This window comes from Crotalus tigris, unplaced genomic scaffold, assembly GCF_016545835.1.
Source record: "Crotalus tigris isolate CLP2741 ecotype Arizona unplaced genomic scaffold, ASM1654583v1 scf7180000017663.5292952, whole genome shotgun sequence".
Classification (NCBI taxonomy): domain Eukaryota; kingdom Metazoa; phylum Chordata; class Lepidosauria; order Squamata; family Viperidae; genus Crotalus; species Crotalus tigris.
In genome coordinates this window covers 2,218,621-2,246,559 of record NW_024096550.1, presented here as the reverse complement: position 1 = coordinate 2,246,559, position 27,939 = coordinate 2,218,621, and the positions used below count along the sequence as shown (strand labels likewise).

Below are 27,939 nucleotides of genomic sequence, written 5' to 3'. Positions count from 1 at the left end.
ATTATAGAGTCATAAAACTGTGCAAGTATTAATATGATTGCACAATACAAGGGATAATGGCTGTGAAACAAACACTTTTTTCTCTTTCATTAATGGTTGTCTATATTCCTTCCTCACCTTCTCCTATGCCTTCTATTTTATATCTAGGGGGTAAATTATATAAAAAAAAATATAATTGGACAAAAAAGTATTCTTTTTGTAGCAAAGCTGTAGTGCCTTACAGAGAATTCATTAGGATATTGAGAAAAACAACTGAAAGGACATTGTATAGGAAATAAGTTTCAAATATATTTAAAACCTACCTAGAAGTATTGTTGTCCCAAGAAAAAATGAGCTTGCTGATCATGGAATGCAAGAGCCAAAAAGCACACTAAAAGAGACAATGGAAATGCTTTATTCGTATAAATAAGAGTGCAGGGGGATAATTTTCCAAACCCAGCACACATACAGTACTGCACTAGTGACCATCCTTTTATTTATTTCTACAAGGAAGATTCAAATTTCAACAAAAACCTCCTCTAAGTCTTATCATTTTCAGCAGTTCATCTGGAAGTCATGATGGGTGAGGGAAGATATGGGTTCAAGTTATTAGAAGCTCATTAGTTGACTTGGGGCCTGATACACAAAATACCATTCACAGCCTTTGATCACCAGGCAAATCTACTGTTTCTTACCGAGCAAGAGGCACGGTCAAATAAAGATGGAGTAGCTCTGGCAGGTATTGTAGTATCTGGACAAAATGTCTTCCCTTCTGTCTGTCCATCCATCCCACAAGTTCATGTGGAAGCAACAGTATGAAAAGAACAAGAACAAATGCAACGTATTAAAAATATCAATATAATGACACAGATGATTCCTGTGAGAAACACCATTGTGTATTACATAATCAGATGAAACATCTGATGCAATAAAAATAGTTTAAGATCACTTTGGAGACTCACTCTAAAACTGGTAATTTGATTTTTTTCCTTAAAAAAAATTAAGTCTTATTTCCCATAGTTCCAGAATTAAGATTTATTTATAGGATTAGAATTATGGTGTGGAATATATGGAAGTGTAAACTAGAATTGCATATAATCATACTTATGAGTACGAACCAAGTAACTACCCATATATATTTTGAGACTATGAATTGTACCAACAGGAAGCATTTCCCATTTCCTGCTTATTAAGGCATTGTATCTTCTCCTAGCTTTCTCTCTATTTCACATAAGCACAAGAAATTGTGATATTGAAATTTCATTGATTTATTAAATCGATCTGCTGGCAATCTCCCTGATAAGGCAAATCTGGGTAGTTTACAGATTATAAAAAGATAAATAAAGAAGCAATTACAATTTTGACACTATACAAATTAAAAACTTAAAACTATGCAAAAAAATCAGGATATGGATGGTATGGGGAGGTCTTCTTACCCGGTCAACCACCTCCAGCAGTGAGTGCCTCCTTCTAGGCTCCAAGCCAGCTGGCAAAACTACATTTTAATTAATTGTTTTATTAATTTATTTGCTGCCCATCTCATTTCTAAGCGACTCTGGGCAGTTTATAGTATAAAAACATTAAAATAATCTGAAATAAATATTCCTAAGCCAATAAAATAACAATTTACAAATTCCCCACAAGATGGGGACAGAGGAAGCCAGATGCAGGAGGGAGGGGGAGGAGGAATTAACAATTAATCATCCACTTCTATTGCGATACTGCCCTGCTGGGTTCCCAAGCTGTCTGGCAGAGCCAGGTCTTTAGGCCCTTACAGAAGGTCAAAAGGTAAAAGCCGATCTTACCTCAGGGGGTATATTCCAAAAGTCAGGAGCCACAGCAGAGAAGGCCATTGTCCTAGACCAGGGGTAGGCAACCTTGGCTCTTTTATGACTCATGGACTTCAACTCCCAGAAGTCCTGAGCCAGCACAGCTCAGCTTGGAAATCTCTCCCTTTCCCCCCAGTATGGCTGGCTCAGGAATTCTGGGAGTTGAAGTCCTCAAATCATAAAAGAGCCAAAGTTGCCTACCCCTGTCCTAGACCCTGCCAGCCTAAATTCCTTGATTGATGGATCCGCAATATGACCTCTGTGCTGGTGTGGATGGGGTGTGCCAGCCCCATCAGTTCCTTTCTCAAAGGGCACAGCATTATAAACTAGAAACATTTGCTTACCAGAGACCATCCCTTGTTCTAATGAAAGACCAAAATTCTGTTCAGTTTGATATTTATTCAGCTGTACTACTGCTTCTGATTGGCTGCTGTGAATCCATTTATTTCCACTTCCCACTTTCTCCCTCTCCTTCGTTCAGTCAGGGGGGCTATATTAGAAGATCTTTTGTCATTTACAAACTACAACTCTTGTCCTCAATAATGTGCCGATTGACCCTTCCTTGGAGTGCGCCAAGCTCCTTGTCCTATCTAATTACAAAAATGAAATAAATGGGAAACCAGCAGGCAGTCAGGCAAGAGACCCATTTCAAGGAATCTGTACTTCTAAATATGCTTCTGCCCCCCCCCCCCAGACTTCCAAGGCCTCCTTAATAAAGTGGGGGATAGCCCAGTCTAGTGTTTTGCATGTCTTCAAGTGATGGCTTCAGGGACTTCTCCAGAGGATGTCCAAATAATCAAAATAGTGGCTGCACTCATGCAATTAAATTCTCACCTACTTTTATACTATATGTACAACCTGTGTTAAAAAAAAGGAACAAGTGTTCAGTTGAGTGTATTGATGTTACCAATATATTGATTATATTGGTAACATCTACTATGGGGCCTTTTCTTGAGAGAGGTCCTCACAGAGTCTCAAAATTCCCCTTATCAATTGGACCTCAGAGTTGGGGATCCCTGCCTTAAAAAATATGACTGCTGCAGCAAATTCAAATATCTCTTTTTCTCTCGTAATTTTCTTTCTTTTTCTCCGGTGAACAGGAATTCTCTCCTGGTTCCTGCTGATTTTTAAGAATGGTACCTGCAGGCTCAGAAACTGGTGTGCCTGTAGAGAGAAACATGATTTTTAAATAAAAAGGATAAAGGTTTTTAGCAGGATCACTCAGTTTTAAGAGGTGGTTCTCTCAAGAGGCCCTGACTCAACTGCTTTGCCTTATAAAGCAAAGGCATGTATTAGGTTTCCCCACTCCCGCCTTTTTCTAGTGGAATGTTTTGGATCCAGCTTTGTAAGGAAGCTAAATCAGGCAGTATTTCAAATTTATTGAAAAGGTTTTTTATTCTAATAAGATCCATGCAAAATGTGCTCTTTAATAACTTATAATTTTGAGGAAATGAGCTGAATAATTCAGAATTTTACACATTTTTCAGTTTATTTGGTTTCTTCCAGATAGTTTGGATTACTACTCCCCTCATCCTGACCATAAGTCATGCTAATGGGAATTGTAGTCAACAACCACTCGTGGAAAAAACCTGTTGTGTATGAAGGAACACATTTGTTGTTCCTGGATAACTACACAAAGAACTGCAGACAGTCTATATATGTATCCCTGAATCCTGACAATATTAATTTTAGTAACTCGAGCTACTACTAGCATGGATTTCATATCCAAGTCTGTTTATTTCTATATCAATGTATAAGCTGAAGTAAAGAACACAATAAGCTTACAATTAATATGACAGCCTGGGAAACTCCACACAGTTCAGCAAATTTGGCTACAAATGTTTAGTAAACTTTTTAAGAGGCCCTTGGACTTTAAGATCTTAAGATAGAAGCAGTCACACTGCTCACAACCCAAAAAGGGACAGAGTTTTTACATCTCATGATCCTGTAGATGCCATTGATGGAGATGCTGTGTTGCTTACTTCAACTAAATTTAGGGGCAAATGCTGAGATTTACTTCAGAGTAAATCTAAAACTCTCCCATGCATATGGAGATTCTCAAATCATCCACGTTATGGTTCTCCTAAAGGTGCTTTTGAACTGAAGAAGCTTCTTGGATGAGAAATGAAATGTTTTCAAAGAAAAAAAAAAAACCAAGAAAGTCAAGTTGCCTTTTGGAAAAAGCACCTTTGGCATGGCATTAATCCATGTTTTTGTAATATGGTACAGTACATCATGAGCATTGATTTCCTTTCCTTCTGACTATTATAACTCAAAATATCTCTTAGTCCTATGTTTGATAAGGCATCTGCTCTGCATTTCCACTCTTCTTGGTGCCACATAGTTCTAAAAATCAAACCACAGCTTCACTTTCCTGTTGTGTATGAGGTATTAATCTCTCTGGCAGTTCTAACATTTGGTTCCACCCCCTCTAGTCTGTGAATGAGATCTTTCCAGGATGGAGCCAAGGCAGGATTAATGACTCCTCTTGTGTGCCATTGACAGCTACATACATAATAGTACACATGGATTTTGCCAAAGCATCTGTTCCATGCCAGAAACTGTCCCTGATGCACCAACTAGCCCAGGAATCTCTCAGTAGCAGCTAGCCCAAATTCTCTTTGTGTTTATATAGCAGGCAGCCAAAGCTTCTCCTGACTTTGTGAACAGCAGAAAGGAATGCAGAGTGGAGCAGACCCGGCAACCAGCAGCCACCCAGAACTGAAGGATTTGTGGAGAAGCCCCTATATGGTTCTGTTTGACAGAGAGATGGAGATGGAGACTGGGTTTGCTCCTTGTTTGGTGAGCTGGTGGGAGGAGACAGGCTATATAGTCAGAGAATATGCCATTTCTCAGTGCACCATCCCAGGACGGCACGCCCTGAGCTGAGAAGGGTAAGTGGCATTAAATCCAGAATAGAGTGAAGAACATGGAAACTGTTAAGAATTGGGGAAGCTCTTCAGAGGTGTCTCCATATAGAACAGAATCTGTCTCAGCTGCATAATACAGTTAATAGGTTTTGCTCTTGGTTCAGAAGAAAGAAGCACAATTCCTCCACAGCCCCAGGCTCTGCAGATTTACCTGGAAGTAACTCTGACTGAACTCCATAGAGATGATTCCCTGCATTAGATATCTAATCCAGGGAAACTCATGTCTGAGTAAATATGCAAGGTACATAAGATTGTGTGGATTGGCACCACTTGAATAACTATTTTTTAAGATTTAAGTACTCTCCAAATTGTTTTCTTCTGCTGAAACCAGTGAGGTTGAAAGAAGATTTACTAGATTTGATTCTGCATCTGTCTTATTTCCATCCTTTACTTCCAGATAAAATTGCAGAGATAAAATAGCTATAGGGTTAACAGGTTAACTGAATTTTCTGTACAGCTTTCCATCTGTTTCTGTAATATGATCTTTTGTTTTACATTGCTCTTTGTGTGTGTCATCCTAATGGACAGCTCCCTGCTCATGACTTGTTGCAGTTCAAGCTGTAACTACGAATCATGAATTCAGTTTATTGCAGAGGTATAATTTATAATGGTGCTATCTATTTTTGGTAGCTTCTTTTTCAAACCTTCATTTGCATTCCTACATCTCAAACAAACCAGAAGCTCAGGATCTAAGCATATATAGCAGTTGGCAGTTGCATTACGAAGAAGGCATGGGCTAACTTTGATTTCACTTGCTTCAAGGGCCTGTGTAAGTAACAACCTGTGTTTGGCTTGATGTTTATTTTCTATGGACATGCCTGCTGTACTATTTAAGTATGAGAATAGAAGCCATGTTTACTATCCTAAGGTGAGAGTTCACCAGAAGTAAACATACCATCACCCTATTACTGTTTCAAGACAGCTAAGATTAATTCTGAGCAGTAAATGCTGCAAAAATTAAATTAAATTAGGATGCTTATACCGGTAGCTATCTACCAAATGCAAAAGTCTGGCATGATCCAGGACAGACACTTTTCCTATTTGCTTTTAGTAGATTCAAAAGTAATCTCCCTCAAACTGGAGAGAGAGGGGGGGAGGGGGAGAGAGAGGGGGAGATGGAGAGAGGGGGGGGGTAGAGAGACACACAGAAGAGACAGAGACAGAGACAGAAAGAGAGAGAAGGAATTTGCAATGGATGTATATGGAGCATTGTTCCTCTATATCAGGTTCCCAACCAGGGGTTTTCGCCCCCCCCCCGGGGGTGCGAGAAGATATTCCAGGGGATGAGAAAATTTGGGTTTTCAAAATTATAGTATATATGCATAATTCGTTGCTGTTATTTTGAACTTTTGTAAGGGGTGCGAGAATATATCAGAAACATTCTACGGGTGCGGGGTATAGAAAAGGTTGGGAACCACTGCTTTCTATCCTATTAATCCAAATACAGAAATATATGAAGAAGAGAAATGTCATTTGTCTCAGTGATACAATATTTGATATGTATTTCATTAAACTTCCTATTGTTTTAATTTACATGCTTTTGGTAAATTGGGCATATCTGTAACATACTTGATATTTTTATTTGCAGCATTATTTAACTATAACAAAATTATTATAAATAATAATTAATAATACTAGGAATAGTATAGGAGTTGCGGTTCAGTGAAGCAAGAGGTAGTGGTATTTATCTTTGTTTATGTTCGTTTAGATGTTATTCTTTCTTCATTGTCTGGCTTCATTTGATATCTTAAAGATTGGCTTCACACGTGGTAAAATGTAAAGCTATAACGTGGCTTGTAAGCTTTAGGTTTGTCTAACATGTTATGTGAACTCCATTACTGAGATCTGCAAGCCATGATAAGTTATACTTTTGATAATAATGGATTATTAGTAATGAGCCATAGCTTCCACATAATAACCCTGGATTTACAGTCACTGCAAACAAATTGTTTTATTGTCTAGCAGTCTGTTGGTCTATGACTGAATAAAGATTGATTGATTGGCTGATTGATTGATTGCCAAGCAAACTGTATGAACACCATTTATGTCAGGATAACACAAAACACAGAACCTTCCCCATGATTTTTGCACAATTATTGTCCAATGGACAACACTTCAGATATTAAACCTGAATTCATATTATTCCTCTTATTCTAGAATTGCTTTTTTGGTGTGTTTTTTAACTGTTTCAGTGTAGATTTTCAGTTATATTGCTCTATTATATGTTTCGTTCTGATGCAACTTGTTTGCTGGAAAGTGCCATTGTTGCTATTATTATTGTTGTTATTAGTCCCAGTAAGAAATGCCTTAGAATGATCAGATTTGGGTTCCAAAAAGCAGAAGATCATGAGAGAGGGGAACCCTCCCCAGAAAAGTCTAATTATTTTCTGGCTTTTAGTAGCTATTCAGATGTTTGCAGCTCAGCTGTGGTAATCCTATTGATGACAATCAATGAATTTATAATAATTTGTCTTTGTTGTTGTATACCATGACTGCTGGTGTGCTGAAATTGTGCTTAACTTTGTTTATAAATAAAATAATTATTTGCAGAGCTTATGCAGGGCACACATACATGTTTTCAGGTTTAGTGCTGAGTTCTGGGCTCTGCAAGTTACTGTGAGCCTCCTAGAGCTTTAAATGACTGCTTGTCTGGCTTTAAAATCTTGCCTTAAATGTTTGGTTTCCCTGATTTTCCCTGAGCTCGCGTAGTTACTAAATATGGTTTTTATTTAGAGTTCCCCATGCTCAAGTAGAAATTCAGCATTCCCTTCTTCCCCCTCCCTTTAAGGATATTATTTCCCTTTTTGGCTCAGTTGAGTAAAGTTTGAGGCAAGGAACCCTTGACCTTTCCTGCTCTGTTCCAAAAACAGGCTTTTAAAAGGCTTTGTTTCCTAATTAGGAAATAGTTTGTTCCCAATCAGTCAGACATTTTCAGCATAGGTGCAGATTCTGTGTTTTTAGCAAATGTTTATCTATAAATGAATAATCTTTATAAAATGCATTTTTGCAGCATTCCTTTGAAAAATTCTCTTTTTTCTCTTTCTTTCTTTCTTTCTTTCTTTCTTTCTTTCTTTCTTTCTTTCTTTCTTTCTTTCTTTCTTTTTCTTTCTTTCTTATTTTGTCCAAGAATTTATCCTGAACTACAGTATACATTCTTATTCTATTTCATCCTCTCAAAAAAGTAATGGTGAATAAAAAGCAATTTTACTACAGAATATTCAACACGGGATTTCTTTACACATTACTTTTGAGAAGTGTGTCCCCTGCAAATATGACAAATAATTACTTGCAAATGTTAGATTTTTGCTAACATGTCCATAAACTGAGCTCATACTGATTCACTTGTCCCATTGTTTATATTCAATGTTTATATTCCATTCATAAATGTGTATTTCTTACCTCCTGGCTGAGAAAACATTTATATCTGGTTCTCTCGCACAATTAAAGTAACATATTCAACACATTTCAGGATCCTAAGCAGTATGAGAACTGAGTGTTATAATATAGAAATTTTGTTTTGTTGGGAAACACATTGGAATCTCATCACTTGTCCGTGAATCTTTGAGGGAAGAAAAAGCAGTAAAAATAAGGTATCACAAACCTGTCCATGTGCCCCCGTTTTCTGCATTCCAATCTGTGTCCTTTCCTTCAGATGCAATTCAGTGAAATCCTCCCACCTTCGAATTTTCACATCACATCTAATGTGGGAAATCCAACCATTAAAATCAATGTATGTGCATTTGATAGCCAATTATCTTTTTAGTCGATTATGGTGATCAGCCTATCCCACTTTTGGTTTTTTTTTTTTTTTAGTTATTTCTTTTAAATGCTAAACATGAAAAACTCAAGAAAAATAAAGCCAAAAATCTTAACTGCCTAGATCTCTGACTTTTGAGATGTGTTATCCACGTATTATAAATCACAACTAAATGATTGTGTGATATCCTGCCTGTGATTATGGAGAAGGCCAGAGATTTTATTTCAGCGACAGTCTCATTATGTTGGCTATGATCTGACAATCTACTTTTCTCACAGTATTTTTAATTACGTGCCCATCCATTATTCTTTTTTTGGGATAATGCAGGAAACATGTAATAAGTAGTAAGCTGATGAAATTAGAAGCAACCATGGCATTATTAGTGGTTTTTTTTAAAAAGGATGAAAGGGAGAGAGAGAAGAATGAAATGTAATACCATCAGTTACCTGGAAGAAATTATATCTCTGTCTTTCTCATCAAAATGCAACAATGAGAAATGTATATATTGTAGAACAAAAGTTGAAATGATCAGGAAAGATAATTTTCTGCACTTAGAAACCACGTTCTGTTCTTTTTTCTGCAAGTTTTGAAAACCAGACCTTAAAGATGCACTTTATTTATTCTGCTTCTTAAAATAAGGGAGGCTTGGTTTAGATTAAGGTGCTAACAAACTGCAGGGGAAGTTTTAATTCTTTTTAATATGCTGTCCATTTTTGAATCCCCACACCTGGCCTTTACATTGGAACCATCACCATTTCATTTTTTTAAACATTGCCTTTACTATTTTTATAAAGAAAGCAATGAATATACCTAATATTCCTTTCTCCTTCTATTTTCTCCACAACAGCAATCTTATGAGGTGGGTTAAGCCGAGAGAGGGGCTGGCCTAAAGTCACCGTGCTGGCTTTCTTGCCTAAGATGGAACTAGAGCTCAGAGTCTCATGGTTTCTAGCCTGGTGCCTTAACCACCAGACCAGGGGTCTCCAACCTCCGGTCTGTGGACCAGTACCGGGCCACGGCATGCCAACAACCGGTCTACTACAAACAAGCAAAGCCCCATCCGCAAGATGCAGGCAGCACACAAAACCACTCCCCTTCTGGTCCACGGAAAAACCTCTCTTCACGGAACTGGTCTGTGGTGCCCCAAAAGTTGGGGACTTCTGCACTAGACCAAACTGTCCAAAACGTGCAGCTTTAGCATCAGGGTAATTGGTTTTTCATTGCTGAGGTTACCTTATTTAGGTTGCAAAAATCAAGATTAACCAAAGATCTAAAGTGGTCTAAATCTCTTTGCTGCCATCTTGTGGTCATCTGGATTTCTGCAGACTAGGTATAAAGGCTTGTTTATGCTTGAACTCAGATTCATTCACTGAGTAAAGAGTAGAACTAATTTTAAGTTAGGCAGGTGAAACTTCCAAAGTTTTCTGAACTACATCTCCTAACATCTAGCTTTTCCAGCTAGAATTAATCAGATTGCATTTAGGAATATTGATACTGTCCCAAGTGCTTTACCTCTGCTTTAAGCTAGGAAATGATGGTTTTCTGACAGTTAAAAAGAGGAAGTTTAAACAATTCCTTCATTGCTCTTTGCTTTCCCTATGTCTATTCAAACAGTAAGTGAAGTCACGCTACATGTTTTAACTCACCTTCTGCTGTCCTTTATTGACTGGTAATGTTGGATATTTGCATTGGATCTGCTCCCTTCTCTTTTTAGGACAATACCTGTGTGGAAAGTCTCAGAAAGTGACTGCAGAAGATGTGTGAGGAAGAGGACAGTACGGCACTGGTTTGCGATAATGGCTCTGGCCTATGTAAGGCAGGCTTTGCTGGTGATGATGCTCCCAGGGCTGTCTTCCCATCCATCGTAGGACGTCCAAGGCATCAGGTGAATGAACAATTCAGTTGCTTAGCAAAGAAATAAAAAGATTTACTTGAAGTGAAACTATGGAAAACTTGTAAACACACTCAACTCCATGACATAGTCCTCATGTGATTTATCTTAGATTAGTGCAGTTGATATAAAGAGGACTTTTCACTCAGATCCTTGAACAGATGTCTTAGAAATCAATCATTTTTCACAGGAAATTGGCAATCTCTTTTAACTTCTTCTTCAGAAAAGATCGTTGTTGCTTTTGATTACAAATAACAAATATATTTTAAGTAGTATAAAGGGAGATGAATATTCTGTTTTCTGCTTGGTTCAGCATTGAAGAAGCAGCAGTAATAAACAGGTACTTCTTTATGGAAGGTCAAAACAGAAACTAACAAGCCTGGCTCCGCCTCTATTTATACATTCAGCTTTGGGTGCTGTCAGCCAATGAATGCACGTGGTCTGCTAATGGTCCTTGCACAGATCTCTGCAGCTTTTCCATAAGTTTAACACAATACATTACAGGGAAATACACACAAATGGTGGTAAAGACGGGTTTTAGGATTGCCAGGAAATGAAATATAAAATATCAGCAAATCTGATAAAAGTACATAATTCCCATTTCTAAACATGTGTCAGATGTTATATTTCAATGTCATTGTTGGTGAAGACTCTGAAGCTGCTGAACTTCTTAACAAACTACATGAGACACATGTTGGATACATCATCCCTATCCACCAAATTACCTAGAACTAAGGAGAAATTTCCTAACAGTGAGGAGAAGTAACTAGTGGAACAGCTTGCCTTCAGAAATCATGGGCGCTCTCTATCACTAGATGGCTCTCTGCTTATTTTACTTCAGTGAATTGTTTTTATTGCCTTCTTCAGCCAAAAGGGAGTTCCAGAGTAACTTATGTTGCACTTGAGGAGAAGATTGATAACCCTCTGCAGGACTGACTATTTTAATGACACGTTACAGGAGAAATGAAAAGAAGAGAGGAAAGAGGAAAGCAAGATCAAATCTTGAGTTTAATTCTAAGTATTACAAAATAATTTGCTGGATGCAGTTCAGTAGAGAACCCCTATGCAGCTACTTATTTAACTGGCCCAATTGAATGGTTCTCTTTTTCTCTATATTTGCTGTCTAGTGACAGTTCAAGGAGGACCCTGATGGGCTGAATGTAAACTGAATTGATTGCTAAAATAGTAGTGAGTAATCCATATTGGATTTCAGATTGCAAGGCCCACAAGAATCTAAAGAGCACTTCTAGCTTCTAGTAAATGGAGTGGGGAAAGCATTTATTCAAGAAAGCTATTATTGAAGATATCTCAGATTACATTAGGCTAAACGATTAGTGCTGTTGTGATCCATTGCAGTGCAACTTAACATGCTAAGCTTGTGTAGGATCCTTGAAAAAAATATTATGTTCCTATATGCTGTGTTTGGCTATTGTGCTAGTGAGGCATCCTTGGTTTTGGTTTGGGTGTTATGTGCACCTAAACAATTATGTCACTCAAGGAATTAAAAAGCCATGGCTTAATGTGAGTGAGAACTGGATCATAACTACACTCTGGAGAAAAGCAACGCTATGAAATGATGATAATTTTGGTTTGCTTCTAAGCCAGATGGAATCATGAATCGTTTCCCATTTTTAATTTTTAGGGTGTGATGGTAGGCATGGGACAAAAAGACAGCTATGTAGGAGATGAAGCTCAAAGCAAGAGAGGAATCCTGACACTGAAATACCCCATAGAACATGGCATCATCACAAACTGGGACGATATGGAGAAGGTATTTGATAGTGTGTGAGATTTAATGTTATATATCAGAGATAGCTTCATATTATGTCTTAACTTTTACTATTTTATTATATATCATCAATGGCAAAAATGTTTTTTTTAATTTTGGAGCCCCATTTATTTATATTTGATGATGGGTTCTTTTTTTTCATTTTCTGGAAATTCAAAATGCATTATCTTGTCCTTGGATTTCTGATTAATTGTCCAAGGTGTGGGATTGAGTTAGAGATGTTTCTCATAATGCTAATAATTCATTTGTCATTTATTCCAGATTTGGCATCATTCATTCTATAATGAGCTTCGTGTGGCTCCTGAAGAACATCCAACCTTGCTTACAGAGGCACCTTTGAATCCAAAGGCTAATCGAGAAAAAATGACACAGGTGACTGGTGTACAGTATGGCCCTTATGTCAGAGTGGTAGTTCCACCCTGTATGTCTGTGAAATGTGATCCCTGTTTATATTTTTGAAGAGAAGAATGGAGCCTTCCTCCCTCCCTCCCTCCCTCCCTCCCTCTCCCTCCCTCCCTCAGTATTTACACAACCCTGTACTCCTCCTGAAATTCTCTTTCAGTTTTCAATTATTTGTTTATGAAGCAGATCAAACAAGAGATCATTTCTTCCATTCATAATTTTTTATTTTTGCTCAGGCAAATTAATTTCTCACAAACTAGATTTGGGTGCAATTCAGATGCTATGTTTGGGTCTTAATCAGTATGCATAGTTCGGATGTCATCTGGGCATCCTTGTTGCTTGTGAATAAGCTTCACATATTTCTTTTACTGTAATTTTATCAGTCTGCACAATTCTGACCCAGTAAGTCAAAGAATGACCCCCAGCCTCATCAATCAGAGATGGACAATCAATTGGCTCCATGTAGCCCACAAAGCTTTCAAGATAATTGGTGGTGTGATTATCCAGCGGAAAATTTAAGAAGGCCTAACACTCCTTTAAAAGTGAAATAGTCAAACATGTATGAATATATTTATTTTTTATTTTCATCTAATTGTTTACTGTATATTTCCTATTTCTAAACTGCCCATCTCCCTCAGAGATTGAGAATGGCCTTATTGGTACATCTCAGTAATTGTATAGAACTGTGGAATTATGGGAGGTGTAGTTCTATACCTGTAATAAGCATCGATTGTCAGTGACCTACCTATTAAATGCAGTCACAAAAATATTTTATAACATTGTAAGCCAATGTCTAGTTTAGAAAAATGGCCTACAGATATTCAAATTAAAATAAGTCAAGGGAGGGATTTATTTATTTTTCTATTATTTTCAGATTATGTTTGAGACATTCAATGTCCCAGCCATGTATGTTGCTATTCAGGCTGTTCTGTCTCTCTATGCCTCTGGACGTACAACAGGTAAGAATGAGAAACTGCACTGGATTTTCAGAACACGAATGAGAGTGAGTTAACTTGAAGGCAATCAAAACCTGTTTTGTGTTACTTCAAGGGATTGTGCTCGACTCTGGTGATGGTGTCACCCACAATGTGCCAATCTATGAAGGCTATGCTCTGCCCCATGCCATCATGCGCCTGGACCTGGCTGGCCGTGATCTTACTGACTACCTCATGAAAATCTTGACAGAACGTGGCTACTCATTTGTTACTACTGGTAAGGAAATTCCATATGACCTTCACTGACTCAGAGCTTTATATGCTCCTAGCTTATGTATAAAACACATTACTTTCAAATATTCTCACAAGGAATCCAATTTTCATATTTTTGGGATGTAAAATTTGGTATACATTGTCAATATTTCAAAAGACCAATCTAAAGTAGAGACTATGTTCAAATGGACTGTTGTTGAAAGAATACAGATTACTAAACTGGTTCATTGCATATAGAGCATCTATATTTGATGCCAAATTCTCTTAGATGAAAATGTGTTGTCTTTTATAATGTTTTCCTGACAAGGCCATAGCTAGTTTCTCAGAAACCTCAGGAAAAACTCCTACTTACAGTTTGAAAAAAGTGGAGCAGAAATTGGCACCTATCCAGATGCAATAACTTATTTTGTGCAAAGAGCAATTCAAATTATAGTTTGGCACTGCATGAGAAATTGCATTGCGTTGCTAAGTTTCCTTACATCTGAATCATTGTCTGCTATTTTATACTATAGACTAGAGGTCCCCAACCTTTTGGGCACCAAGGACCGGTTCCATGGAGAGAGGTTTTTCCACGGACTAGAGGGTGCATGGTTTTGTGTGCTGCCTGCATTCTATGGATGGGGCTTTGCTTGTTTGTGCAGACTGGTTGGTGGCATGCTGAGGCCCGATACTGGTACATGGACCAGGGGTTGGGGACCTCTGCTATAGACAATCCCTGTTGCATCTTATAGGCTCTGAACTAGGGATCCTTGTTTATTGAGGACTGTAATCAATAGTGTCTATCCTAGTAAGATGGATTCCTTATTATCCTTGCATTTCTGCATACCAGTTTCAGAGCTTTGGAGAACCTCATAGAGCAATCTGGTGCTTCAAGGGACTGGAGAAGGAAAAAGAAGAAGGAGAATTCCATCACACAGGATGTTGCTCCCATTAGCCCTGCAATTAGGAAGTCTTTAGTGCATAGGGTAGTATATGCAATTATATAAGCTTCCCACCCCCCAAAAGCTCAATGAAAATACTGCTTAAATTTAAATTCAAATATTTAAAATTTGATGGGATTGTTTTCCTTTTAAATATTGAAATTGAAACCCTGGGTAGGAGAAGGAGTGGTAGAACCTAGGGGCAGAGATAAAAGAAGGATCAGCCTAGAATCCCTATGTAGCCACAAGTTCAACCCTCCTTGAATTCTGTGAACCCTTATTTAACTCCAAGCAGGTGCTAACCTTTAGTTGAGAAGATTCCTGTGCATAGGTTGTTTAACAATAAATCAGTTGAATTGTACCTTCACTTATGGACCTGGTCTTTCAGTCCTGACTCTGTGATTGCAGTATGATAGCAAACAAATAGTAGCACAAGTTTGGTTTTTCAAATCACCAGTTTCTGAAGTTAGACAAGCTCATTTATAATGATTAATTTTGACAAATTAAAGGAAAACAAAATTAAAAATGTTTGGCAAATTCAGAACATTTGCTGGGTAATATATTTATGATAAAAATGCTGAATGTTGATTTAGTTTGCTTAGTTTCAGTCAGCATAAATATCAATTTCAGTCAACAAACGCCACAAGTCTGCATTTCTCCTTGTATCTGATGGACCAATAGTTCATGTAGACAAATGAAATTTCATCCACAGCTGAGCGTGAAATTGTCCGCGACATCAAGGAGAAACTCTGTTATGTTGCCTTGGATTTTGAAAACGAGATGGCCACTGCTGCTTCTTCATCATCCCTAGAGAAAAGCTATGAGTTGCCTGATGGTCAGGTGATTACTATAGGGAATGAGCGTTTCCGCTGCCCAGAGACCCTCTTTCAACCATCTTTCATTGGTAAGTTGAAATATATACATAATGTTATGCTTTGAGTTAGTTTTGGTTCCCTGGTGACTGCCTAGACTAGTCCCTGAAGTTTTCTTGCCAAGGTTTTTTGGAAGTGGTTTCTACTACTGAGAGAAAATGGCCCAACATCACCCAGTTGGCTCCTGGGAATAAGGCAGGACTAGAACTCACAATCTGTTTGTTTCTAGCCTCGCATCTCAACCCACTACACCATATAGATCTACACAATATCTATATCTATCATCTGTGTCTCTCTGTGTCTGTGTCTGTCTGTCCGTCCGTCCGTCTGTCCGTCCGTCCATCCATCCATCCATCCACTCATCCATCCATCCATTATCATGCCGTGTCATTTTACTGGATTGCCTTTTGACATCTATAAAAAAGCCAATTTCTGGTACTCAGCATTCTTAAATGTATAAATCTACCTGTAGTTTTCATGCAATTTTATTTCTGATTCTGTTTGCTATATTTGTAAAAGGTTATAAATACTTTCAACATTTGAAGGTGGTAAATCAAAACATTTAACAGGTTTAATTCCTTATTTAAAAATATTGTAACAAGTGTTCCTTATGAAATCCTCATCAGGCATGGAATCTGCCGGCATTCATGAAACTACCTACAACAGCATCATGAAGTGTGACATAGACATCAGAAAAGACCTTTATGCAAACAATGTCCTATCTGGTGGGACCACCATGTATCCTGGCATTGCAGATCGTATGCAAAAGGAAATCACTGCCCTGGCTCCCAGCACTATGAAAATAAAGGTATTGTTTTATTGATCACTGCATAATTCACAGTGCCAGAGATGGCTTTGTTTACATGATATGTCACGACTCCTAGAGATGAGCAATCTGCTATGTACCAGATGTTGGTGAGCTGCAGCTCTGAGCATTTTCACTACTAGCCATGCTGATAGGATTGCTGAGAATTGCAGTTCAGCAATATTTGGGAGTCATTACTGAGTTGAAGGCACAAAAAAAATCCTAAACCAATCATTTTCTTAATTCTGCACCTGAATTAGGAATGCCTATAGGAAATGTATTTTTTGTTTGATTTGATTTGATAATTTAAAATTATTTTTACTTTTCTTTGGCTGGGATACTTTCATCTTACTTTGCCTTGGGAAAATTGGATCTTCAGCATGAGATGGACTTTATCTCACAGTAGCCATATGCAGCAACAGGCAATCAAATACAAGACAATGAAAACACTAAAAAAATGCAGTGCAAAGCACTAACACTCCAGCAAAAGGAATCTGAATGAAAATAAATGTGAAGGAATAATACATTGAAATAAATTTGGATTTAACTTAATATTTTAAAAATCAAAAGTAAGCATCAATGGGATTTTGTTTTTAATCATTTCTTTGGGATAAATTAAATCCTAATCCGAATTCCTTAGTTGAAGAGTTGAAGATATTGAAAGAAAGTTCCCATAAGGAGATTCATCACATCAGTAGTGACTGGATTTTACTTGCCAGTATCATTTTTAAGTACCTATCATGTTTCTTTATCACAGTGAATCTCATGAAAAAGGTTCCTATTTTCACACAGAATTTTCATAGAATTGCTTTGCTGTTAAAAATTCAACCAGAGTAGATAGCTTCTGCAAGAATCGAAAGTAATTGAATATACAGACCATTTTTCTGTCCAAAATGATTTGTGTAATCTCACCCTCAGATGGGGAACAACATCAAGAATAAACACACTTGCTTGGGTTAGGTACATAACTATATACAGATATGAAGTCTCTGTTACCGGTTGCTTTCTGTGAAAAACATTATCTACATGATTTGTAATATCACTGTTCGAAGTGGTTTAATTAGATCTGTTCAATCCTTTTTTCTTCAGATTATTGCTCCACCTGAGCGCAAGTATTCGGTCTGGATTGGAGGATCTATTCTTGCTTCTCTTTCTACCTTCCAACAGATGTGGATCAGCAAACCAGAGTATGATGAAGCTGGCCCATCCATTGTTCACCGCAAATGCTTCTGAGTTGCTTCCCCTTCTGTGAAAAATATTCTTATTAGCCTACCCCAAATTCCTTTCTTTCAATTAGCTGGATTTCCAATAAGATGTATTTGAAGTTTTCAGGGGGCAGAGGAGGAAAGAATTGTAAACATGCTTGTCAGGTGCTTTGAATTTTTATTAATAAACCTCAACTTTTTCATACTCTACTTGGAGTAAATAGTATTCCTTCTCCTCTGGAAGAAGAGTGAGACATGGCAGATCAACATTATACTAGTCAATATTTGCATTAAAGTTCTACGGATAGTGGAAAAAGTGAACCTTGATGATTAAAGGAAGTTTGTGCTTATTTTAATCATCCACTGGAGAACACACAAAGATAGCAGCCATTTTTACATTTAAGACTTAGATGGACACATTGTAATTTATGCATGAGTAGAATTGTTTGCCATTCCTCTCTAATCCTCTGGTTATTTCTAGTTTTCAGTCCTCCATGCCCTCTGACTTCTACTTGTTACTCAGAAAAATCGGAATTATTTTAAGATTCTTTCTTCTACAGTGAATTTATAGGGAGGCAACACTGACTGTTTAATAATGCAGTAGCAGCTGTTTGGAACTGAAGCTAATTGAATAGAAGGAATTAGTGTTTGTGAGTTCACACATTCATAGTTCACTTTATTATTTGAGCACAGTCTTTCTGTGTGTTTCTCAGAAGAATCTGCTTGCTCCTGTTGGCTATTCTGTTCTTTCTTTCATATTTCCTATTCTATTTTATAGCTACTGTATTTTTAAACATGCTGTAAACATTCACATGTCCCACTTAGACACTCTGAATACCTGTAGGGCAGGAAAACAATAATATATACTCCAGATGGGGGAGGGAAGATAAAAATTTTGCAAAGGGGTCAAAGACTGTCATTATGTCAAGTTCACTTTATTGTCATATTATTCCAATAAAATAACATACCCGGATTGAATGCCACTGTGAGCTTCATTTTGACCGTACAACGAAATAACTTCAGAATGAGAAAAGGGCAATAAATATCAAATTGTTAAATTCAAAACATACAAATATAAAATGTCAGTAAGTTGGAAAACACTAGGAAAACCTGGCAGCCTTGTTTTCCTTTGGCCTTATGTTTTACCGAAGGTATTCTTCTATCTTTATCACCTTAGATCCAGCACAGTTATTTTTATCTCTTTTTCAGTGACATGTTTGCAGATCTGCAAAAGGAAACAGCAGATTAATCTTAGATTATCTGTCATTAAGCAGCTGCTGCAAAATTAAATAATTTAAATCTGCAACAATTTAAGGGAAATGTGGATTTATTTTACTGGGATATTCATCTAAGGCTGCTATCCAACTGCAACACATTCTCAAACAATCATGCTCTGTTATTCCTTCCTTTGGAGAAGATAAAGATTTCGTTGAATTAAGGTGGACTCCTAGTGATTTCATTCACACATCTATATAATTTTCTTATTGGCTTCTGGGATTTTTTTTAATGCAACTTGATAAACTGAAATATCCTGGAAACTTTCTGTTCAAGGTCTAACTTGGTTTATTTCTTGAGATATTAAAAGCCAACATTATTTAGGTGATCCACTGGAGAAGGAAATGGCAAACCACTCCAGTATCTTTGCCATGAAAACCCCATGGACAGTACTAAAAGGAAAAAAGATATGACGCTGGAAGATGAGCCCCTCAGGTCGGAAGGTGTCCAATATGCTACTGGGGAAGAGCAGAGGGCTAGTACTAGTAGCGCCAGAAAGAATGAAGCGACTGGGCCAAAGCCGAAAGGACGCTCAGCTGTGGATATATCTGGTGGTGAAAGGAAAGTCCGATGCTGTAAAGATTTTTTCTCCATAGGAACCTGGAATGTAAGATCCATGAATCAAGGCAAGCTAGACGTAGTCAAAAAAGAGATGACAAGAATGAACATCGACATCTTAGGAATCAGCGAACTAAAATGGACAGGAATGGGTGAATTTAACTCAGATGACCATCAGGTATACTACTGTGGGCAAGAATCCCTCAGAAGAAATGGAGTAGCCTTCATAGTCAATAAAAGAATAGGAAAAGCAATACTGGGATACAATCCCCAAAATGACAGAATGATCTCAATTCGAATCCAAGGCAAACCATTCAATATCACAGTAGTCCAAATCTATGCCCCAACCACTGGTGCTGAAGAGGATGAAATTGACCGGTTCTATGAAGCCCTACAGCACCTTATAGAATTAACACCAAAAAATGATGTCCTTATCATCATGGGGGATTGGAATGCTAAGGTAGGAAGCCAAAAGATAACCGGAATAACAGGCAAGTTTGGCCTTGGAGAACAAAATGAAGCAGGGCACAGGCTAATAGAATTTTGTCAAGAGAATACGATGGTCATAACAAACACTCTTTTCCAACAACCCAAGAGACGGCTCTACACATGGACATCACCAGACGGTCAACATAGAAATCAGATTGACTATGTGCTCTGCAGCCAAAGATGGAGAAGCTCTATACAGTCAGTAAAAACAAGACCAGGAGCTGACTGTGGCTCAGATCATGAGCTTCTCGTTGCAAAATTTAGGCTTAAATTGAAAAAAGTAGGGAAAAGCACTAGGCCACTCAGGTATGAACTAAATCATATTCCTGATGAATATACAGTAGAGGTGACAAATAGATTTAAGGAACTGGATCTGATAGACAGAGTGCCTGAAGAACTATGGATGGAAGTTCGCAACATTGTACAAGAGGTAGCAACTAAAACCATCCCAAAGAAAAAGAAATGCAAGAAAGCAAAATGGCTGTCTCAGGAAGCTTTGCAAATAGCTGAGGAAAGAAGGGAAGCGAAAGGCAAAGGAGAAAGAGAAAGATACACCCAATTGAATGCAGAATTCCAGAGAGTAGCTAGAAGAGATAAGAATGCCTTCTTAAATGAACAGTGCAAAGAAATAGAAGAAAACAACAGAATAGGGAGGACCAGAGATCTCTTCAAGAAAATTGGAGATATGAAGGGAACGTTTCATGCAAAGATGGGCATGATAAAGGACCAAAATGGCAGAGACCTAACAGAGGCAGAAGAGATTAAGAAGAGATGGCAAAACTACACAGAAGAACTATACAAGAATGAGCTTAACATCCCAGATAACCACAATGAGATGGTCACTGACCTCGAACCAGACATCCTAGAATGTGAAGTGAAATGGGCCTTAGAAAATCTGAGCAACAACAAAGCTAGTGGAGGTGACAGTATTCCAGCTGAGCTATTCAAAATCTTAAAAGACGATGCAGTAAAAGTGCTACACTCAATTTGCCAGCAAATTTGGAAAACTCAACAGTGGCCACAGGATTGGAAAAGGTCAGTTTACATTCCAATTCCAAAGAAAGGCAATGCCAAAGAATGTTCAAACTATCGCACCATTGCACTCATTTCACATGCTAGTAAAGTTATGCTTAAAATCCTACAAGCTAGACTCCAGCAGTATGTGGATCGAGAACTACCAGAAGTACAGGCAGGATTTCGAAGAGGCAGAGGAACTAGAGATCAAATTGCCAACATACGCTGGATCATGGAGAAAGCTAGGGAGTTCCAGAAAAACATCTACTTCTGCTTCATTGACTATGCAAAAGCCTTTGATTGTGTGGATCACAACAAATTGTGGCAAGTTCTTAAAGAGATGGGAGTACCAGACCATCTCATTTGTCTCTTGAGAAACCTATATGCGGGTCAAGAAGCAACAGTGAGAACCGAACACGGAACCACTGATTGGTTCAAAATTGGAAAAGGAGTCCGGCAAGGCTGTATACTGTCGCCCTGCCTATTTAACTTATATGCAGAGCACATCATGAGAAAGGCAGGGCTAGATGAATCAAAAGTTGGAATTAAGATTGCCGGGAGAAATATCAACAACCTAAGATATGCAGATGATACCACTCTAATGGCAGAAAGTGAAGAGAAACTAAAGAGCCTCTTGATGCGGGTGAAGAAGGAGAGTGCAAAAGTTGGCTTGAAACTCAACATTAAGAAAACCAAAATCATGGCATCCGGCCCTCTTAATTCCTGGCAAATAGATGGGGAAGAAATGGAGGTAGTGACAGATTTTATTTTTCTGGGCTCAAAGATCACCTCAGATGGGGATTGCAGCCAAGAAATTAAAAGACGCTTGCTCCTGGGGAGGAAAGCTATGGCAAATCTAGACAGCATTCTAAAAAGCAGAGACATCACCCTGCCAACAAAAGTGCGCATAGTCCAGGCCATGATTTTCCCAGTTGCAATGTATGGCTGTGAAAGTTGGACCATAAGAAAGGCTGAGCGCAAAAGAATTGAGGCCTTTGAACTGTGGTGCTGGAGAAGACTCCTGCGAGTCCCTTGGACTGCAAGGCGTTCAAACCGGTCGGTCCTAGAAGAGATCAACCCCGACTGCTCTTTAGAAGGCCAGATCCTGAAGTTGAAACTCAAGTACTTTGGCCACCTAATGAGAAGGAAGGATTCACTGGAGAAGAGCCTAATGCTGGGAAAGATTGAGGGCAATAGAAGAAGGGGACGACAGAGAATGAGATGGCTGGATGGAGTCACTGAAGCAGTAGGTGTGAATTTAAATGGACTCCAGAAGATGGTAGAGGACAGGAAGACCTGGAGGAATGTTGTCCATGGGGTCGCGATGGGTCGGACACGACTTCGCAATTAACAACAACAATTAACAACAACATTATTTAGGTACTGCTACCTACTTCCAAGATTTCTGATCAGTGTAAACCTAACTATATTGCTCATCTGGTTTGGTGGTATCCATGATTTAACAGACCTAATTCTTCTGATTATCTTTCTCCATAAAAACCCCTGAGGATGCTGGGAGGTAGGAAGGTTTATCATCTATAAGAAAGGTAATTTACTTTTTTTTGTAGGCTAATATAAACAGTTTCATGGGACAAATGGCTATCATCCAATCTTGGTTTCTATGGTAGAAAGAGGAGTAATTTCACTTTGAAAATGGATAAGTATCTATTAAATCTATATCTTTATTATATGGAAATAGACAATCCCTCTCCCCACTCACATTCCAACAATCTGGGGAATTATGTTAGTTTTTAATACAGTTTATCTCTTTCCAGAGACATGTTTACATTTTAATTCTAAACAAATGATTTGACATTTATCTAAAAAATTTAGAGAACATCCATCTCACTCAGAGTGACATTGAGTGGTATATCTTTAACTTTTATGGAAATGTAGAATATGAACAAGACATGAATAGTGAAGAAAAGGCTCTCAGACTATCTTGTTAACAAACTCTGAATTCTACAGACAACAGTGCAAAACATCTGGAAGGTGATGGGTTGGGAACTACAGCTATAGAAAATTAGCAGGTCCCACTTTAATTTCCGCATCCTGTATCTGGCCCTCTGGAAGGGTCTTTTACCCCGTCTATGAGGTAATATTTGCCTTTTAACAGTTTTGCAGAATTTCTAAACTCTTCCCTGCCGGAATGTTTCACTTTGCCCCAGTTTGTAATTTCCCCTTTCTACTCAAATGATCAAATATATTAATGTATGAAATGAACAACCTTCAACACATATCTAAATATTGTTGGACTAATCTCAGTCCTGGTGCCATTCTTTTCAATCTTCCTGCCAAAATATAAATTTGATATTTCTCCAAGCTGTCTGATGACGTGAATTGGACCATCTGGATGCACTAGATTGGAGAAGACAGATTTTAACTTACACTACATTCATATTCCTGCATATTTGAATAGTGGTGCAGTGAATGTACAGAATGTTAAAAATTAACATGCTATCCTTACATTAAATAGCCTAGGATCCTTGGTATGAGGGTGAAAGCCCTTCTTCTTACAAGCAGAAACTTCCAACATGCCAGCATTAGTAAGTCTGAAGATTCCCATCCTAGAAAACAAAAGAAATATTACATCTAAGAAAGCAGCTCTAACCCAACAATTGTCTGTAGCAGATAAGGTTGATCTCAGTTGCACAAAGAATACAAGAGCTTCACAGAATCTGCCTGCAAACTGAACTTGCAACTGGCTGCTAATGGAGAAAAAACATACAGTACTGAGAGAACTCATTTATTCAACAATTCAAGTCATTTTTTGAAAATTACATTAATAAAGAATCACCTTGTTGATAAAGCTGTTCCTACAATATTATGACAGCCAAGCTGTCAACTTTAGAATGAGCATGGCTGCAGCTATTTTTTCCTTCTCATTTCTAGATGACACATAGCACAGATGAAGGGGGGTTGCCAGGTGTTTCACTAGACAAAACAGACTTTCTGTCTCAGACTTTCTCTCATGGGAACTAAGGTCATCAGCTGCTCCCGAGACTGCGGGCGGGGCGTTTCATGAAAAGCCCGCCAACAAGCTGTAGGGGGAAACATAGTTGCTTGCATAGCCTTAGGGGTGGGATTTCTTAACTTTGTATTGGGGAATTATTATGCATCTCTTCAGACATGGTTTTACTTTTGAAGTGCCGATACTTTGTATCAATAAACATGTTCTTTAAGGAATTTGTAAGCTTTGGAATTCTGCTTTCTTTGTCTCTGTCTGTTGTAACCCTGACATTAAACCAAATTTAAACCCTGACACAAGCACTGCCTAATGCTCAGAATAAGATTCCTTCTTATGCTGAGAGGCTTCCTTGCAAAGATAATCTTTTTCTGAATGCAGAGAGTTATTTCTACAGCGCTATTGCATCACACTTGATTTAAATAATTTCTGAAATATTGGGCCAGAGGTCTACAGTATTTTGATTGCTTCCATAAAAATGTTAAAATGACAGGTAAAATCCCCACTTTTGAAAAATCCACAATTTAAAAACCAGCTAAAATAATTATAATTACATGAATTTTAGTTTAATTAATAAAGGCTAAACACATTGCATGTTACATGAAAAAAGTAAATCCCTGGGATTTTTAATGTAAAGGATGTTGATAAATATAAAAAAATACTAGAAAAGACCACAAACATAAAAGAGTCACTACCATTTAATAAAACGTTTCTGGACTATAACAACACAGGTTGGAGCACACAGCAGGATTCATAAAGGGTTCCATGGAAGAGAAGAAAGACTTCTATTAAACCTCTATGTCTATGCAACTACTACTACTATTTTTTTTTTTGAAAGACTAAAAATGTGAGATAAGTAATTTGAGAACCTGAGGGTCAAAAATAAAACTCTGTTAAGATTTAACAAAACAGAGAGCAGCATGGGAAGGGCACAGAAGTAACAAAGGAAGAACATTCAGGAATTAAATTTGATTCTAAAAAATATACCGTATCTATAAAGATTGAAACTCATACAATAAGTATTTTGACATATTTTTTCCCTTGCCTTCTTGAATATTTTACAGGTAACATAGCATATAACACAATAAACCAATTATCTGAATGTAGTTATCTGAGGACGGAAAAGGAAGCTCAGACTCACTCATTATGTTTTGGTGAACAAACAATTGCAATGGCTTCTGGCAGCATCAGCTGATAAGAACAATGTGTATGAAGATCAACACTGGATAAGAATGCAGTCTGGGTTGGATGGGACTGCAGAGAAAGGCAACACTTTATATAGCATATGACTTTTTGTTCTATTTTACAAATACAAAAGAAAGAAGTCAGAATTAGTTGCACCCATCTTTTACTAAATAACAAAGAAATGTTATTTATTTCATCATCTGTCACAGGTTCTTTTAAGTATACCCAAGTCAGTGAGATCCAAAATACAAGATAGCTAACACAACACCACAGGTCCTTAGGCAGTCCACTCACAAACACATGCAGGCTAGTACTTCTTGCTCTTCCCCATTGCTACTGTACCTCCTCTGACTGCTCCTCCAACTATTATTCCTTGTAAGTCTTACTGCTTAAGGACAGTATCTCTATCAGCTTCACACACCTACCTCCTTCTCTCTCTCCCATTCAGAAACACCACCACACTCAGCTGTCTCTCTGCTCAACTTTTATAGCCAGCAGTTGCTGTGCTGTCTACAAAGAGGTCTTAAAGAGACAGTAGTCACAGGTGGTGGCCATTTTGTAGGCATCCTGTCCTCTCATAATATCAAAACAAGTCTCTGGGTAGCTATCGAAAGTTTAAAATGACACACATAATACATAATTGGCAGATGAGATAAAACCAAAACACCATCAATGTCTGCATAACCATCTCACAGGGTCTGCCACATAGCCCAACCACCATCCATGGGGATATAAACATGTCTTCAAGGCCTTAAGAAAGGCCAATAGAGCTGGGACAATCTAATCTCCATGAGGATAATTTTCCAAATAGCCAGCACCATAACAGAAAATGTTTTCTTTACTATTGACCCAGGACAGCTTTCCAAGTTTATTTATTAAACAAATTTAAGCAGCCATCCCACTTGTACACAGTGACTCCAGATGCCATACAACATTATTGTTGTAACTAATAGAGATGTATCTAAATCAGCAAGTCTCAAAGCTACGTTCCAAGACAGTTATCTCACTTTAAAATAACTGGCTGGGATTTAAGGAAAAGGAGGGAGTAAAGCAATCACCAAATTTGAACTTATTTAAATAAAATATTTAAATAGGCCTTAGGAATATTGTTTCTTTAGCAGTGGAATGGAAAATCTTTGACCTAGAGAAGGGTCTTCAAACTTGGCTCTTTTATGACTGACTGAGGAATTCTGGGAGTTGAAGTCCACAAGTCATAAAAGGACCAAATTTGAAGACCCCTGATCTAAAGCACTACGTCCTCCTAACCTGACCTCCTGTCACTCATCCCACAACTCATCTCTTCTTTCTGGAATGAACTTATTTGAACAACACTTTTCAATATAAAACTTTCTCAAGCCTACTTGGATCAAGGGAGACACTTCAGAGTGAAGAAAGGTTTATATATTCCCCCAAATCCAATCTATGTCGTGTGTTAGAATGTACATATGCATGTATGTATGTAAAATGTAAAAAATATGTCTGTGTGAGAGAAAGAAAGCTGATTTAGACTACTACCAGATGGCATGCAGCTCTGAACATTAACTTAAAGAGAACGCAATCTTATACTGGAATTTCCTCTGGCTGCAAGGAATGTCCACTGTCTATCCCAGCATACTTATCTCTACCTACATGGATCCATCCCAGGGTGAGAAGATCATGTTGGTCTTGAACACCGAATAGCTCTTCCACATTCTCCATGTCACAATAGTCTGGTCCTGCAGACTGTTTTGGTACGATTACATGAGTGATAGTGAATTCATTATGAGTCTGTAAAACATAAGCCCAAGAAAATAGCTTAAGGACTTCAATCCCAAGACCACCAGTGGCAGCAACCAAATTTTTAATCATTTATTTTGCAGGAGCTGTGCTCATTTATACCAATCAATACCAAAGAATCATCAAACAACAGGCAAAACAGGGAACCTGGAAGTTCCTGTACTAGGGAGGCTCTTTGTATTACATACAGAAATGTTCAGAGAGAGAAAAAATCAGTCATTGGATTCCCTAGTTCAGTACGGATTGATACCACAAAAGTTTACCGTCCCTAGATCTGGAAATTCCAAGAATAAATCTTATGGCCTAACATAGAACTTTCTTTCTTACTTATTTATATAGTTATAACATACTGTAAATTGCTGAAGTCTCTTAAAGGATATGCATCTATTCTCTTGTAGAGATGGGAGATTTTTTTAAAAAATAAACACTATTATTTTCTTATTATAATTATTTAAATTTCAGTTTCTTGCCCAGAATATATAAGTCTCATAAAAGCTGCTGAATAGTTCAAACTACAAATGCACAAAGTGTTTTCAGGTGAACACTTTTGAATTCAGAATACCTTATGTAAAGCAGCTACCCCAAAATTTAAAGTTGTGCAAAACTCGGTATTTGGTCTGTGCTACCATTTAGTTTTTTTATAAATTACAAAATTGATCTTTGGACATACGGTAGGGCTGTTTTAGTATTGCTATAATCTGAAGCAGCAGCAAAATTCTCAATCTCTTCCTGGACTAAGGAATAATTTAGAACTGCTGCCTCCTTCTGTTCAGATAAGGATAAGGTTATTGACTGTATATAAAAGCCAAATTTATGATCTTTATGAAAGCAGCTCAACACAAAGATATATGACAAAGAATGGGAATAATTAAACAAGTTTAGAGATGTGCAAATTTTTTCATGACTCAAAATCTTGGAGGTTTCAAATGAATCCATCTTGGGGGAAGGCAATTAAATCTTTGACAATATCAAAATTGAGGCCATGATTTGCATTACAGTTACCAATAGCAATAGCACTTAGACTTATATACCACTCCATAGTGGTTCACAGTATTCTCTGGGTGGTTTACAATGTCAGCATATTGCCACC

General features: G+C 37.7%; 2 protein-coding genes across 8 annotated transcripts in view; one reads left to right on the top strand and one right to left on the bottom strand.

The window, feature by feature from the left end:
• Window positions 1–4,588: 4,588 nt before the first annotated feature.
• Window positions 4,589–17,797, top strand: ACTA2 (actin alpha 2, smooth muscle). The gene is made up of 9 exons (XM_039335948.1): window positions 4,589–4,702; window positions 10,210–10,380; window positions 12,029–12,157; window positions 12,437–12,547; window positions 13,452–13,536; window positions 13,628–13,789; window positions 15,418–15,609; window positions 16,204–16,385; window positions 17,472–17,797. The coding sequence occupies exons 2-9, from the start codon at window positions 10,252–10,254 to the stop codon at window positions 17,613–17,615; spliced, it is 1,134 nt and encodes a 377-aa protein (XP_039191882.1). The 5' UTR covers window positions 4,589–4,702; window positions 10,210–10,251; the 3' UTR covers window positions 17,616–17,797.
• A 482-nt stretch (window positions 17,798–18,279) lies between these two features.
• Window positions 18,280–27,939, bottom strand: part of STAMBPL1 (STAM binding protein like 1) — a 35,014-nt gene continuing 25,354 nt past the window's right edge. For 3 of the 7 annotated variants that reach the window (XM_039335946.1, XM_039335945.1, XM_039335944.1), the window contains exons 8-11: window positions 26,703–26,840; window positions 25,030–25,142; window positions 23,391–23,490; window positions 22,247–23,281 (exon numbers count right to left, since the gene is read on the bottom strand). In XM_039335946.1, coding sequence (XP_039191880.1) covers window positions 23,153–23,281; window positions 23,391–23,490; window positions 25,030–25,142; window positions 26,703–26,840 — 480 coding nt within the window. In that variant the 3' untranslated portion in view covers window positions 22,247–23,152. Of the gene's footprint in view, window positions 18,813–22,246; window positions 23,282–23,390; window positions 23,491–25,029; window positions 25,143–26,702; window positions 26,841–27,939 lie in introns of those variants that run through there. The other 4 variants (XM_039335943.1, XM_039335941.1, XM_039335942.1 and 1 more) reach the window with 2 other exon arrangements.

Excerpts from the sequence above, each read along its gene's own strand:
- ACTA2 (XM_039335948.1), top strand. The coding sequence starts at position 10,252 with ATGTGTGAGGAAGAGGACAGTACGGCACTGGTTTGCGATAATGGCTCT. Across the intron at positions 12,548-13,451 it reads ATCGAGAAAAAATGACACAG|ATTATGTTTGAGACATTCAA; the intron begins GTGACTGGTGTA and ends TATTATTTTCAG. Across the intron at positions 13,790-15,417 it reads CTACTCATTTGTTACTACTG|CTGAGCGTGAAATTGTCCGC; the intron begins GTAAGGAAATTC and ends TTTCATCCACAG.